Below are 16,374 nucleotides of genomic sequence, written 5' to 3' on the forward strand. Positions count from 1 at the left end.
GTTGCCTCCCTCCGGCCCTCTGTGATGGTGCAGTAGGCTGAGGCCAGAATTCTGGTACTTGCCCCCCCCCCCACCCCCCTTCCTCCACCCCCCTCTGCTGCTTTCCCCTCTGCTCGCCCCTCTGCCCTGTCCTCCTAATCCCAGCTGAGCTCATTATGATATAGCCCGGCTGCCTCTCTCCAAGCCTGAGCTGTCCGAGCTAATTACAGGCTAGCAGCCCCAGTGCCGCCGATGCTGCCTGTTAAGGGATGTCCGTCCGCCTTTTCTGTCTGCCTGCCTGGCCACGACTAGAACTAAGCAGAGCCGAGGACTGGATGATGTAGGGGCGGGGCGTGTGGGGGTGAACAGACCACGGTGAACACGCAGGGTCCTTGGAACTGACCTGCGAGGAAAACCACAAGGGATACAAAGCGGCGGGCCTCTATCCTAGCTTTGTAACTAGCCTGTCCTTTGGGGTTAGTGTTGATCCCCTTCATGTGCCCCTGACCAGCTCCACCTCATTTCCTCCATTCCTGGCGCTGGGACTCCTCCTTATGTGGGTGGCTGGTGCAAAGTAAACTTGGCTGAGATCTTTAAACTTGTGCTTTAGAAAAACTCTCCATTCCAGGGCACGGATCTCCACACACACACAGCTCACTATGTTCCCAGTGTCTTCTCATCTCTATTATAATCCTCACTTTCTACCTGTTGTGGCAGTGAGCAGGAGTGAACAGATAGGGTTGTTGGGACTGAGGGCAAAGCCAACTTAAGGAAACAGCTCGACTTCCTTACAACACATGAATCTTTTTCATGAGACATTTTGACTTGTCCCAGTAGGTATTCACAGGTGGACCATTAAGACGATGACCAAGACCATTAAGTGCCCCAGTAAGCGAAGACAATGAACCAACATGCACAAAAGCCGGACCTCCCTGAAGTGAAATGTTGCCATCAATACACCTTAAAATTACAAGTCAAAATTTATTCAGTGAAAAACTTCTACAATGCACCTTTCTTTAAGTGGCATCAGAGGGCAAAAATGGGTCCATCCTAGTGCAACAATAGCAACAGTTCCTGTAAGCATACAGTAACTGCCAGGAAGCTCTCGGGGCAAGCACTTAAAGCTTGTTGTTCCACTGAACATATTGTAATGACGGTGCTTGTGAAGGTTATGCTGGATAAGTGTGAGCTATGATCCACTAATGGCTAATTAACTCATGGCAGTTGAAAAATTTAGGGCCAAATAAAGGCCCCCTTATAAAGCTTTAAATGCCTAGTGGCGGGCTTTCGAGGAGAGTCTCTGTTAAAGCTCCATTTATCTCTCATTTGCTTTCCTCGTTGTCATGTTATCATTCACAGCTGCTTCCTCTCACCTTCTCCAAAAACAGCACTTGTAAAACACTGTCTTGAGGCCCAAATGACCATTTCCCACAATGAATATTGCTATGGTAACTCCCGCACAGTGGGTCCCCCACAGGTTATCAAACCCAACCCGGCCTCTAATCTCTGCACTTGAATAAGAGGTTGAGGAGGAAGGTGAAACCAGTCTGTTCTTCTGCTCTCGTTGCTGATTTACAGGCTCCCTGTGGCTCAATTTAATGACTTGAGGATGCATTAAGCAACAAAATACTTATTCTTTGACAACTTTGACTTGGAAGTTATAGCATCCACGTATTATCTCTCATGTAACATCATTAATGTGCTTGTTGGGCCACACTAACACTACTATTACCCATATGTTACTGTGTTAGAATTTAGTTGACTGAGTAGTTGGAAGTTTTTTTTAGGTGGATTTTTCTGTGAATGTTGTTCAGGTATGTAAGTTGGTTAGTTACACACATTTGAAGTATGTCAACATTGCACCCATGTGTTTAGTGAAAATCACATTGTAGAATGATATTAATGTAGAGTTGCTCCTTCTTAGCTGTTCTCTGTGAAGACTACCCAAAGGTTTTGTAACCTGTCTGCTGTGATTTCCTCAACTCTGCCAGAGAATTAGTAAAGTTGATCCCTAACATTGGGCAATGAGACTGCATTCCAGACAACTCGTAACTTGAAAATTTTTCAGCCCTCCATCCTGAAAAAAGTATGATGAAACTGCTCTGGAGTCAAGAGCTCCGACTGAGAAACTTGGGCTCCAACTTCAGCAAGAAGCAGGATGCACTGACAACAGAAGTGAAAATGACTCGGGCTTTACAATTCTCCAATTTAAAAGTTCACATGTACCAGATTTGGTGGCAACACTTCTTTTTTTAAAGAAAAAATTTAAACGACAAAAAAAAAATATTCCATTTGATGTGAGTATATTCATAATTAAACAAAGTGAGAAAAACTTGTATCAGATGAAGAGCAACACTTAAATGTGAAGTTAATCTTATATCATAGGCATGTGGTCAAAAAAAAGACTGGAAACATATCCCTGAGAAAAATGTAAATATGGTTGCCCATTTTTATTCTGGAGAAGAATTTCTGATTAAAATTTTGTGAAGGACATTTCCTCTTCAGTGAGGTGATATACTGTGTTGTATCTGGCACACAGCTCGGTCTCCTCACTCGTTAGGCTAGTGCTCCCTTGAGGGAGCTGCTTTTCTTGCAATGCGAGAGTCGCCGCATGGCTTATGTTGCATGTCGTCGTCGTGCATTTTCAAAGTTTTCTGCTTCAAGTTTGACTGTTAAGTGTTGCAAAGTTTGTGTTGCCAGCACTGACAACACAACATTCTGTGCAATTTACACAGCAAATGTCGGCTAATCACTCATGTCGTAATGCAAACAAAGATTTCTTCATTTAGCGTCTCTTTCTGTTTCACATGTCTCTGCATCACGTTCCGGCTCAATTGCAGCTCCATCACATTTAGTCACAGCCCACGTTAGGAAATGCTACCAGTTGCCCTCCAATTTTAGCTGCTAATATTGTGCCTGTGCAAACGCTGCTTCAACGACATTACAGAGGTAGTTTGTCTGCAGATGCCTACTTGTCCCGGACTGCCATTTCTGAAGTGATTTTAGATCACATCTGAATTTTTTTCCAGAAGTCTTTTTGCCATTACCAGTGCAACTAAAACTACGGTCCTGGGACGGTGTCACATACTCTGGGAAGATACAACAGACCTCAGTGAAAGATTCTGTGTTATTGGGTTCATTACTTGCCAAATTTACTATGATACAGTACTAGGTTGGACTAATACCAAAACTAATGAAGAGGTCCACTTGCAGAAGTTTTAATATTAAAGACACACTTCTATGTCTGTTCTGTCTCCAAAAGTCTTTTCTGGAGATGTCATCAACACTCCATCCATCCATCCATCCATCCATCCATCCATCCATCATTCTTCGGTTAGGTTAGGTAGTTACTTTATTAATCCCCGAGGGGAATCTTTTTTCTTCCATCCATCCATCCACCCACCCGTCCGTCCGTCCGTCCGTCCGTCCGTCCATCCATCCATCCATCCATCCATCCATCCATCCCTCCCTTACTTGTCTAAACTTGCTCTATCCTGGACAGGTCGCCAGTCCTTCACAGGGCCAATACAGAAAGACAGACAACCGCATTCATGATCACATTCCCCCTTATGGCCAAATAAAAAGATAGATTGAAAATGGAAGACCCAGTTTTAAAATTTCCATTGCACTTCTGCCCATGATTTAACTTTTTATCATAATGGAGGACCGCTCTCTTGCTTTCATTTAGCAAATAGTCTTTTTTTAAACTGCTTTATGTCATAATGTGATCATGAATTCACAAAGCCTGACATAAAGAGCCATCAACACTGTCAACATTTCACCTGTTTAGAATATATCCTCGCTTTCTCTGTTTTTAAGGCGGCACAGACGAACTTAATTGACACTAAGGATGGTTTCCTCGGTACATGTCTGGCAAGTAACTATGGGCAGGGTGGGCAAGAAAATTCGCAGTGGGATCATTTTATCTGCCTCATTATGCATCTGTCTGCGGCACTCCATGTCCATGCTTGTTAATTATTGTTAAAGGTCTGTTGGTAAAAAGAGGCAGGGATTATTTAGGCTCCATAAACAGAATAAACACATGCAGTGCACCCTCAGACTTAAGATGCTATACTCAGATGACATCAAAGCATAAATTAGCTAGCGATTACTGGGGAAAAAGCCTTTGAGATCATTTGCACTGCTCCTCTGTAGAAAGTGACCATTATGGACGTGAACCTCCCCAATAAGCGACGTTGACTCTAATTAAGTTTAATAAAGTTTAGCCCAATGTTCCTCATATTCCTCTATTTCTTTTCGTTTCATCTTGATTTGCTTAAAGGTATTAGAAGTAATGAGAGTCTTTTGCCCCCAGGACCAGGGCTTAGTTGGAGGAGGGACACATTTGTACACACACACACACACACACACACACACACACACACACACACACACACACACACACACACACACACACAAACAGAATGTTTTATGCATGTTCCTAAATCAGACAACTAAGGTTTTCCCTTCATTAATTATTTGGTAAATCAGTTATGCTGTTAAAAAAACAAACATGTCTTCACACTTAGTTGCTAATTATAATGCAAACTTCAGTGTGCCATCAAGTCTTATTCAGTCTCATAAAGAGACAAAAGCAGAACACAAAGAATGTACTCAGAAGTACAATTCACACATGGAGCAGAGAATATTTTGTGCCTTGTTTATTTATTGTCTAAATTTGCAATGATGGATAAATTGGTATTTAGTTGTGCAAATGTCCTTCTCTTTCCCATATTTACAAAATACGGTACAACATAATGATATTGTTTTGTTTTATTTTATATTACGATGCCTTGCAGTATCAACAAGTATCAATATAGCGGGCATCCTAGGTTGTTTCCACCAGGGGTTTTATCTCGAATCCCAATTTTTCCTCTCATCAGTGGCCTATGGCTGGAGAGCCTCACTCTTAAGATTCACTGGTGCTGCATTGCCCACAGCTGAAATACATCGCCGGGGAACGTGAACTCCCACCAGTCACCATTTCTGCTGACACCCACCCAAACTCCCTCCCTGATCGAACAGCCTTCTAGTCTGAGTCTAACCATGGGGGAATCCCCCCACTCACCCCAAAACAAGATGCTTTCCCCAGTGATAAAAATGCCAGTGGTGTTTTCACTTTCTCACCTTATTCCCTGCTCTGCCCGTGTATTTTCTTTTCTTTTTGTGCCTAGCAAGAAACCAAGAGGAGGTTGGCATGTGAAAGCACAATGGCTGTGGATGATGTGGTGTTGTACACCCTTGTGGACGAAGGCTGGCAATTTGTGCTCTAAGCTGTGTTCGGTGCAACACAGGTAGAGACAAGATCAAATGACATGGAGTGGATAGCTCAGGGCTGAAGTTCTAGCACTGCATGAGAGCGAAAATGTTTTTTAAAACGGGGCCAAAAGAGCGGCGTGAGACACAGACTTACATTGAAGACCACATCATTACCAAACATAACACCCGTCTTTTGCCTTTAGTTTGCTGTCTGTCGAGAAACTTCTTTTGCTTTCATGCCTGCTGGGCGTTCTTTTACCTTAGGTGAAGCGGCGAGTTCAGAGGGATTTGAAAATTGTCCGGCTAGCTTCATTTGATTTGTCATCCAGATTGAAAAAGATACTCTGTAGACGATATAGCTGCAGAGAACTGTTTCTCCACTGTGATATGTAGGGTATGACATTTCGGATGAATTGCAGGTTACTGGAGGTAGTTTGACATAGTGAAAGGACTTTGTTTCAGGTACAGGCGGTTATAATGTGATGCAGATCTAAAACATTGATCTTTGAGGTTTGGGTTTAGTTTACTGGTACCACAGCCTTACAGTGTTGCCTAAACATCCTTTCAATTTCTCAAAGCTGTTCTTTTCCCATCATCAGAACCCCAATAGGCTGAAAATACTAAGCCTCTGTTTATCAAATCATATACACAGGCAAGGAAGCAATGTCTGTGGAGTGAGACTGTAAGAGAAGATAACAGCAAACACCTTCCACTTCCAAGAGAATTGTATTATGGAGCCTAAAAGGAAATTATAGTCCGACATTTGTTTTAATGTGTCGCCTAAAGAAAGAAACAGCGGAAGACAAAAGGCCGTACGGACTGAAAGATGTGGTCGTATTCAACAAATCATTTTAAGAATAAAAGAAAGAAAGAATAAACCCAGTTAACTGAAACCATTGACAGACACTGCAATTCCAGATATCACCGTTTGTTTTTTTTACATAAAACAAAACCCTTGTCACTGTAACATCATGACTCACATAATATAACATACATGTACAGTAACTTTAAAACGAAAGCGAATGTAGCAAACAGTATAACAGTCAGTGTTAACCGAATTCAAAAATGCAAATAGACCAGCCAACTAAAGACATTTAAATGTATTAATTATTTTAGCTCTAACGTCTGTAGCTCTGTTACTTTAGATTGGAGCACACTCTGCAACAACTGAGTGTTAATGAATAACGGTGCAATAGTCCTCCATCTCATGAATGTTGTCGTGGAACTGGAGGCTCTTGGTCAATGTACTCCATTTGAAATCCAATCTCTTCTTCATCTACGCTTATCCTTCAACAAAAGTGTTTTTTGCATATGAACTTTGGTTCAGCATCAATACCATCAGCATCCGAAAAGGCATAAAAGAGAAACATGAGATGGAGCGGGCTCCTTCCACATACTGCATATTTCAGCTCATTTGTCCCATTAACAGCCTGGACACATAAGGCACTGCCGGTGTCTCATCGACTTGAGTTCATTTATGGAGGAAAATCTATAGAGGAGCGACACATATCCATCTGCTTCCTCATCCCCTCTGGGGAGAGTCATTTGTGTACTTATTTAAGCTGCGGTCAGCCATTAGGCCATGCCTCTACTGGACTGTGTGGGCTAAAATGCTAATTACTTCCCTTCCCTGTGTTCTGGCGATAACTTTTGTCATGTAATTTTCTTGGCATATGTATCGAAAAAAAACAACCTTGGTTGATGTGAGAAAATGAGATTGTTTCAAACAGTTAGACATGTATTTATGCATGCACCTCGAACGTCTCATACTGGAACACGCATGCCATTTTCACCACGTGCCTTAAGAAGTCAGTCAGGAGGAAGACATACCTTTGTAATGAGGTTAACTGAGAGAAGAATGCCACTACAGTAGTTGGAGCTTGTTTCTGGTGTATCTCTCTGACTCTGTGGAGCAGAGGGGAGGGAAATTAGGTGTGTGTTTCAGGTGTGGTTGTCTCAGTGGGCTTGTGTGTATCCTCAGTAGACTTCAGTTGGGGTCCTAATAATAACTTGAAAGTGCAAAGTCTAGAGCATGGCTCCACATAATTAGCCTTTAGCAGGAATCAAGCTAATTGCAGAGAGGTAATTGGGCACGCTTTACAGTCTGTTTGTCTGTTATGATTCACACACACACACACACACACACACACACACACACACACACACACACACACACACACACACACACACACTGTACTTTCCTACCTTGGCGTTTCATGTTGCTTGTCACTTTGATTTCCAGATAAATTAAAAAGCATTTTAATTAGTTGGTTTCTTCACCATGTCATCTTTTCTGTTGGAAGGGAAGCCAGCACAGAAGAATCAAGGGAAAACGTGTAATAAAAGTTTCTACAATAATACATTTTGTGGAGATTTTAAAGATACTCATTGTACAGCGCTTGTGTTGATAGAGTTCACATTTCTTTTTGTTATTCCATTCATATTTGAAGAAGAATAGATTTGACATAACAGCAGTGTGAAGAAAGGTTTGTGTGTGTGACTGCAGAGCTGGCCTGGAGGAGGAGCTGGACCTGCTGCGAGTCCAGGCTGCGATGGACCGGGCCACAGTAAAGGAGTTCCGCCAGTGTCTAACTAATGAACACCAAGGTGAATGTTTTTTTCTTTATATTGGGGTTTTTGAAAATATAAAAAAAATAACCAAGTGACCATGATCTATAAAATCACTGTTCATGCAATTATTATGATCTATCTATTTGACTGTATTGTTCTCTAAAGCACTACAGAAGGGTCTGAGTTTTAAGAACAAAGTAAAAATAAAAACACTGGAAGTTTCACCTGTCATGGTGGAAAGGTGGACATGTTTAACATGACAGCACCTTTAAGCTTCCCTTTTACCTCTTGTCCATGCATATTAATGAGCAGAATTAATAAGACTACTCCCAGTGGAATTAACAGGACAACTCAATTTAGACTTGATCAACTCCTGGCAAATTGATTAAGAGATCAAGTAGGGTCCATCTTTTCTTCCTATGTCATTCCCAATTTTAAAAAGCACATCACTTTTAATCCAATCTGCAACCTTGTCAGATGCTGACCACTGCTACCAGTGGCCTTAATTAACTAGGTCAATAACAGATCTGTTCCAGAGCACTTTAATTTTCTTCACAACCAGGGATGGTGTCTGTTGGAGATGTAAACATGTGATTTAAAGGATAGCACTAATTGAAATAGGGGATCCTGTCCTATTGACACTCCAGTCAGGAATACCAGGAAATGAGCTCCTCCGAAAGGACATACTTAGTTTAACATCTTGTCAGACAATGTAAGTGTTACACAAGAGCACGAGTGTCTATTTTCTTGTCTTTGTGTTATCATTTTCTAATTTATATCACTATATTTAAAGTCTAGTGCAGGACTGTTCATGCCTCGCCTCACAGAAGTGTTGAATGCCTGTTTTTAACTGTGACAACAATCATGTTCATTGTTTGCAATCTTTTTGAAATACAAAACTCTGAAGCATCATTTCACAATATGTTTTTTGTAGAAAAGACAAACACTCATAAAGGCAGTACCTATTTTTATTTTATTTTAAGAGTATGTTGGTCACAATAATACATTTTTTAGTTAATAAATGCCGGATTTGTAATTCATTTTGTACTTTAAATAAGGCTGTGTCATTGTGGCAATATTTGGAATATTCAGAACTGGACTAAAAACAGTTTATTTTGTAGTAATATTTTTTTTTAGTAAAGTCATTATTAAGAAAAATGTGAATGGACTCAACATTTACTCCTGAGGAAGCCTTGTGACCCGATCAAAAGGATGGAGGGTTGAAGCGCTCACACCAGGATCACACTAACGAAAGACAGCAGATGAAAGGAACAGTTCCTTTGTGCTGCTTCCTATGAGCAGACATGGGAGGGACGTTAATGTATGCCGCGGTGCCAGAACCTCCTTCAACATTGGGTGACTAGGGAGCCACCACGTCTTCTTATCAAGGTAGAGCGGAGGTGCCAACTCCCATGCCACCAGCGCTGGAGCTGGATAATTGTCTCCCAACCTGGTTATGTACCCAGCGAACATAGCAGCCCTCCTGTCCTATTTGGTGCTCTGTCTGATTGAATGTGACATGTTGGGAAGACAAAAGGGCAGCTTAATTCAAAGTAACAAACTTCCCTGGGCAAAGCGTCAATGCAAAGCAAGGGAGCAGCAGCTCTTTACCACATGGGCCGTGCTCTTTCTACTTTCTCCTTCTACGGCCTCTTTCTCCGACTCACCCTCCAAAAGATCAACTGACCTGAAAAGTCAAGGTCCTGAATATTTTATCTCTCTAACCTCATTGTACAAATTATTTTGGTCGTGCTGTCATGAATGTTTAAGAGGAGAGAATGAAAGGCAGAAAGTTTTATACTGTTTTGTATTGCCCTTCGCATATAAGTGAGCAACAGGTGAGGCGAGTGTAATTCCACTTCGGCAGGTAGATACTGTACGTCAAACAGTGACACCGAGAGCTATTAGATTGTGTATGCATGCATAAATATGTGTGCATCAAATCCCTGAGCCCTTGGACTCTTGCATGCATTCTGTTATCATAAAGCCTAAATCATATGTTTGCTGAGGCCACTATTGAAGTTCCCAGAATAAAGCAGCATGTTTGTCTCTGGAGATTAGATGTCCTTTGGGGAAACACAGTGGACTACAAAGCAGTGCAGCCTGGGGCAATGTGTTCACAAGGGATTCAAGCACTTCTCTTCGTTTGTTTAAGATCCCTGGAGAGACATTGCACATAGTATGTACCACTGTGTGCTTTTGAACACTGTTTCCCTATGTCCTTGTGGACCACTAAATAAAACACTTTTCTATTAATCAAGAGAGAAAAAAACTATCATTTTCAAAATAGTATGCGAGTTTTAGCGGTGAAAATTTCAAGTCCATATGAAAACGGCATTAGTGAGAATGCATCATTTCTAATTTGATTGACAAAAGAATATTAAAAAAAAAAAAATCCTAGACCTTACTAATGCTAATTGTTTTAATGTACCCCTTTTATTAACATTCTATTGATTGAACAGCCTGAATTTGACACAACCTGTCACAATAACGAGCTTTGTTCCTCTTTGCAGAATTGCTTCAGAAAATGGTCGAAAAGTACGAGGTCAAAAGCAGCACTCAGAAAAAGCCTTCTCTTTCTTCAGGCCGAATGGAACAGTCAATTAAAAAGGTACAGCACTAAGCCATCACTAAGTGTTCTTTGTCACTGACAATAAAAGAAACCCGGCAGAGCGATGACTAAGGCACCATGTCTCCTGAAAAATTTGGTTTTGGTCTTTTGAGGATAATTTAAAAGTGTTCTAACTCTTTGGAGAATTGGTCATGTAGTTGCATTTTGAAGTCGAGTTTTGGATATAAAGTAGTTTGGGTCACAGTTTTAAGCAAATTTAAAAAAATACCCATAAATAATACATTTATCCCAGAAAGTGTTTGGTAGTTTAATGTAAATTTTGCACTGGAACTGTTAGTAGGTTGCACATGTTTTGCACATGCTTTCAAAACTCTTTGCATTAATTTATATTTTGCCTCCTTTCTGCCTTCATGGTGGTGAATCATCAGCAGTTGGGATAGCCATCTGATTTTGTCTGAAAGGTACCAGGCTTCACCAGCAGGCAGAGTTAGAAGCAAATAAAAGGAAAAAAATTGCCCGGAGGCACAAACCCAGCAGGCATCGACTGTTCTCTTTAACAGTCTCCACCAAAGATCTAACAAATAGACTAAGTGCTCCTGGTTGCTGTCTAGTTAAAGGTGATCAGGGTAAGGGGGTGCCAGTCAGATGTTCATAACCTTGCCTGGCTGAAGAGGAGGGCACTGCTCACCCCTCCCCATTCACGGCATATAAACTGTAATTACACACTTGGGAAAATGTCAGAGGAGAGGGAAATCTCTGTGTGCACAGGTCCAATCAGGAGCTGGCCTTGCTTGTAGAATTTTCCACAAAACACGGTGAACTAAGTTTTGACATGTTGTTTTTACTCGCAATGCAAGAGCAGCACGAGTGTCTCAGGTAAAAACTACAGATATGCAAGGGACAAAACCTATTTTGTCCCACTGAGGCCCCACATGTGATTCTTTCAGGTTGAGCAGCTGGAGCGGAGGATGGTGTCCCTGGAGGAGCAGACAGAGAGGCTGAGGAAAGAGAAAGGGCAGCTACTTGAGGCCAATGAAGACTTGGCCCACAACTGTCGTAGACTCCAAGCTACCGTGGATCATCTGCAAACCCAGGAAGCTGTCCATGAAGAGGCAGCCCATGCCCAGGCCCTGGCCCAGGGGGAGCAACATCGTGAGGAGATCATGGCTCTGGAAGCCCGCCTTGCCGCATCTAAAAAAGAAGATACCAAGCTTCATCATCAGCTGCTGAAGCTGAGACAGGACCTGGGGATTCTCAGAGCAGCCAGGGACTTCTATAGGAATCGTGTAGCAGGCCCAATGCGGGCAGGTGGGATCGCTGACAACATTAACAGCAAGGTCAAATTGAAAACAACGAGGCGCCGACTTCTGCTACCCCGGCGCAGCCACCAAAGAGTCAGCCCCAATCAAGCCATCAGCCGGCAAAGCCGCAGCTCCGGTCCTGCTAAGGACGAGTGGGAGGACATGAGCGTAGATAGGTAATGATACACATGCACACGCACAGATGCACTTATTCTCACAGCCTCCCCCCCTCATTATTTTTAGGTGGTTGGAGTGGAGAGGGTGGGCTGGCTGTATTGTGGGGGGCATGCAGCATCGAGGGGACAACGTGCATATGCAAAGCGTAAGCAAATGGGTGATTGAATTTCATTGTCTGTCTAGTTGGTATTCAGGAGCCAAAAGAAGAATGTGAGCAAGAATGATAGAGAGAAGGAGAGAGGAGGGGGAAACTACTGTCAGATCCTTTGAAATATCCTGGGACGCCTTGCTTGGAGCTTATTGACTGAAATTTGCATGCAAAATTAGCCACCTCTCTACACAAAGTTGAACCGATGCCAGAAAAGCCCAGGGATAAGGGGGCCGCCAAAGACTTGATACCTTCCAGTGATGCCATTTTCATGCACTAGTCACACCACCCCGAAATTGACAGTTTGGCAGTTTGATTTAATTTACTGGTTCTTTGCATATTTACTAACCCCCCCTGACAGCACTAAGGATCCCCCTGTTAGGACCCCCCTCCCCTCACACACACACACACACACACACACACACACACACACACACACACACACACACACACACACACACACACACACACACACCACACACACAACCATATATCCTGGGAAGCCTACCTCACCTTGTGTCTAGTTATGTTGGTTATCTTGTGGCATGTCAATTCACAAATGTGTGTGTGCTGCTCTTATTTCCTCCAGCCACCTCTTAACCCCCTCCCAGCACACACATACGGACATGCACTTCCTTCCCATTCCACGCTCCTCTCCTCTCTTCTCGCCTTAATTTGCTTAGATAAATTTTGAATGACCCTACTCGGATCAGTACCAGATGTCTACAAGCTGTTTAACACTCTCCAAATTAAGAACCATCGACAGTAATTATTTCATGTATGTTTTATGCAAAAAGCCACTGAGCCAACATCTATTGAGTGATGGTTGGAATGATTTGATTTCAAACACTCGCCAATATTTACTTCCCTTCTCTTTCTCTCCCTGTGTGCCTCTCTCTAGCTGCTCTCCCTTTCGCTAAGTCCTGCTAACTCACCATCTCTTCACCAACTAATTCATCAGACTGTAATCCACCCCAGCTCTATCCGCATGAGGCCATTTAACGGGGAATGGGTGCAGCTATGCCCTGCTTTCCTAATGCCTCTCCATGTGGCTAATAAGCAGCAGTCTAATAAACGCTTTACCTGAGAGTAGGATCTAAGTGGATTTGTGAAGAAGGTGTCTAAACTGAGATGTTGTCTTATTTAAGGCACCTGTCAACTGATTTGCTACTGTAAAGCCCTCTGTGTCTCTTATCTTTCAGGGGTCCTCTTCACAAATATATCGGGTAGAGGCTCCCAAAAATGCAGTATTTCTGCCTTAGGAGCTTTGGCCTAAATAGTGCCAGATAAAGACGTCAGACTCGTTAAGGCTACTGACAAGTCTTTGTTTTTTCCCCTTATTTTTCTTGCTGCCTCTGGCTCCCTCTCTCAAGTTTTGAGCTGCTGGAGGCAGCTGACCATTCTGAGCACATCAGCAGTTTTGCTGGCGAGCAGGTGGCCATGGAGAATATCTTACTGAATAGTTCTGTGAGAAGGAGTAAAGCATGTGTGTTTATATATTTCACATGCTTTTGATCACTGCTCGGAGACAGTACTTTGCAGATGATTGGGAGTCAAATTATAGCAAGATAAAAATGTGACCCGTAAACCAGCCAACATTTAGTTTCATAGTAAGTTGTTGGGCCACCACAAGCTACCTGAAGGGCTTTGCTGCTCCTTTCAGAGATTTTCAAAATATCTGAAACTCAACTATTGTTTCAACAGGTTATCTCTCATTTAATCCAGAGCTATACGTTAAAGATGGATGAATTGCGCTGTTGCTAGTTTTTTCCAGGTTCCCTTTGTTCACACATTTAAACGTCTTTCACATTAGCTCAGTTGCAACTGGTGTGCGATGGTATATTGTTTTCATGTAAGCTACAAAAGTGTTGTATCAATGCAGTTGATTTACCATGGAGGTTGAGAGCATCTGTCCATAATCCCCCCTCAGGTGTTGAAATGGGTTGAGATCTGATGACTGTGAAGACATATGATTTTTATACTCCTCAAAGCATTCCGTGTCCCCTTGTGTCCTGTATGGAAGCATCTGCCTTCATTATGTTTCCATATTTATTTATTTTCTTAAATTTATCACCCATCTGTATTTAACCCACATCGTCTAAGACCCGCCCTGTAAATGCACAGACGTGGTTATGTACAGCATGGGTACTCTACACATGAACACACATCTCTCCTGAAGTATCGCCGTAATATGCCGGCACAGCATTCTTAACTTTGCTGTATGTTAAAGCACGTCTAGGACACAGCTTCGATAGCCTGTGGGTACAGTTACCGTTGCTCTTGATGACTGATTCTCCTCATGTTCAGTATGGACAGGTGGAGTAGAGTTCTTGTCAGTTAGAGTGTTTGATGCATATTGTAAGTATTTTCAAATTAAAAAGTTAGATTAATTCAGAAATTAATTCATGAAGCTAAATTAAACCACACCTATTTTAGCTACCTCTTCAGGATGATGCAAGTAGCATTTTTTTGTAACCTATGTAACCCTGGTCTTTGTGGTGGTGATTAGTAATCCTCAGCGTGTCCCTGTACCCCTTCCAGGCCAGTTTTAACCCTAACTAGCCCCAAAGCCCTGTCATGTTCCAGTTAGATCCTCTCTCTGTGGTCTTTACCTCTGCTGCTTCTCCCAGACCCCACCTTAATAAACCCACCAGCGTAAATGTCACTGGCTTCCACCTTCACGTCAAAGGTCACTGTCAATAAACCTGTGTGTGTGTGTGTATGCGCAAGCGTGTGTGTGTGTGTGTGTGCCTGTGTGTGTCTGTATGTGTGTGTCTCAGGAAGCCCTTACCGTGCGTCCATCAGATGCAACTTTGCTTGGCTCCGCTCAGCCGTGCCTCTCACACATGTCTGTCACACACGGAGGGCTAATGAAGGCCACAGCCGCTCTCATACATGTTGATGCATTCACCAACAGCACGAGACACTGCAGCTTTTCACTTAATTTACACCCACATTTACACTTCCAGCTCAGAAATTGGATGGGACATTGATTTTCTGTTGGAAAGAGGGGGGCAAAATGCACATATTTTTGCTTGATGTCAACTAAATCAACCATAAAAGGTAAATTGGATTTTTGTCCAAGGGTGGTATTTTCAGAACCAGGGTTGTGGGTTCAACTTCTGGCCTTGTGATAAACTTCACCTTTCTCTACAGTGACAGTGACGAGGACTACTCGGACAGTCTCAACAGCGTGTCCTCGGGGAAAGCACCTTACAGACCAGACGCTAATAGAAAGGTTGGTCTGCCCTCATCTTTTCATTGTTTTAAACAAAAAAACAAGAATAAACTTTAACAGTTATTAGTCCAACATGTATTCCTTGCTGACTACTTCTGCAAAAGTGTTATTTTACTGGAGTTTATTTGAATAGTCAGCCTTTAAATGATTTGAATGTGTCTACCGGTTTGGTTTGAGTGGTTTTCTGTTTTTTTGTAACCACTTTAATTCTGCTAGTTCAAGATCATCATAGAAGATTTTCTTGAATCCCGAAAACTTTGACTGCAAACTACGATTTAGTTATCAGTACAGTATATTAAAAGCCACTTATTTGTTCAAATTCTTTTAAGAAAATGTAATTTTCAGCACATTGGTCCTCATTCACTAAGAGTGCGTACTCACAAATCTATGCTTAAACCGTTCTCACGAACATTTGACGGACAAATCTGGGATTCATCAATATCTTTCCTGAATTTGTTCATACTCTGCGTACGAACAAAGGAAAACAGCCTGCTGTCTTAGAAAATGTAAACACACACCTTTTAGCATGTTAAAACTGCATTCTTTAAAAAGGTTTGTGCAGTTTTGCTTTTTAACCTTAGTTAGAAGAAACACTTTTGAAAGGTGTGCCTTTTCTGATTTTCACCTCAGATACGCTTGTTTCAATAGCTGCTGTTGTGAAAGTGTTCTTTTTAGTTTTTGGTGCCAATTCTGTCAACTACTCTTCCCTTTCTTTTCACTTTACCACTTTCTTCATGATACAGCTCCAAACGGGTGTCTTTATATGGAGAAAACGGGTGTGGCAGTATGTTAACTGCAGAGTGCGGACACGCGCCTGTCAAATTAGATTGATTCGGATTCACTAACAAACACAAGGTGGTGAGAACAAAAATTGTCCGGTGTTATTTTGTGCGCAAAGAAAGAACATTTCTACGCACGTATTAGTGAATGAGGCCCATTAAGAGTAAATTGTTCCTTATCAATAAAAACAAATCTGTGGATGTGCTTCATGAAAGAAATTCAAGTCAAATTTAATCCATGTCTTATCTAATTTAATTCAAAAGATTTATACTTGCTCATTTACAATATTTACAGCTACATTACCATAGCCATAGAACCAGATCGTATTAATAGCAGCCCAGTGACACTG

The 16,374-nt window shown here is 42.1% G+C and overlaps 1 protein-coding gene across 1 annotated transcript in view; it reads left to right on the plus strand.

Annotated features, from left to right (window-relative positions):
* cntln (centlein, centrosomal protein) overlaps window positions 1-16,374 on the plus strand; it is an 83,493-nt gene that overhangs the window by 34,782 nt on the left and 32,337 nt on the right. Inside the window, exons 14-17 of the mRNA XM_069167201.1 lie at window positions 7,745-7,845; window positions 10,323-10,420; window positions 11,329-11,858; window positions 15,164-15,245. Of these exons, the coding sequence (XP_069023302.1) occupies window positions 7,745-7,845; window positions 10,323-10,420; window positions 11,329-11,858; window positions 15,164-15,245 (811 nt within the window). The remainder of the gene's footprint in view (window positions 1-7,744; window positions 7,846-10,322; window positions 10,421-11,328; window positions 11,859-15,163; window positions 15,246-16,374) is intronic.

Source organism: Embiotoca jacksoni, unplaced genomic scaffold (genome assembly GCF_022577435.1).
Source record: "Embiotoca jacksoni isolate LCO1_2020_lvr unplaced genomic scaffold, fEmbJac1.0.p SCAF_4, whole genome shotgun sequence".
In the NCBI taxonomy this organism is placed as follows: domain Eukaryota; kingdom Metazoa; phylum Chordata; class Actinopteri; family Embiotocidae; genus Embiotoca; species Embiotoca jacksoni.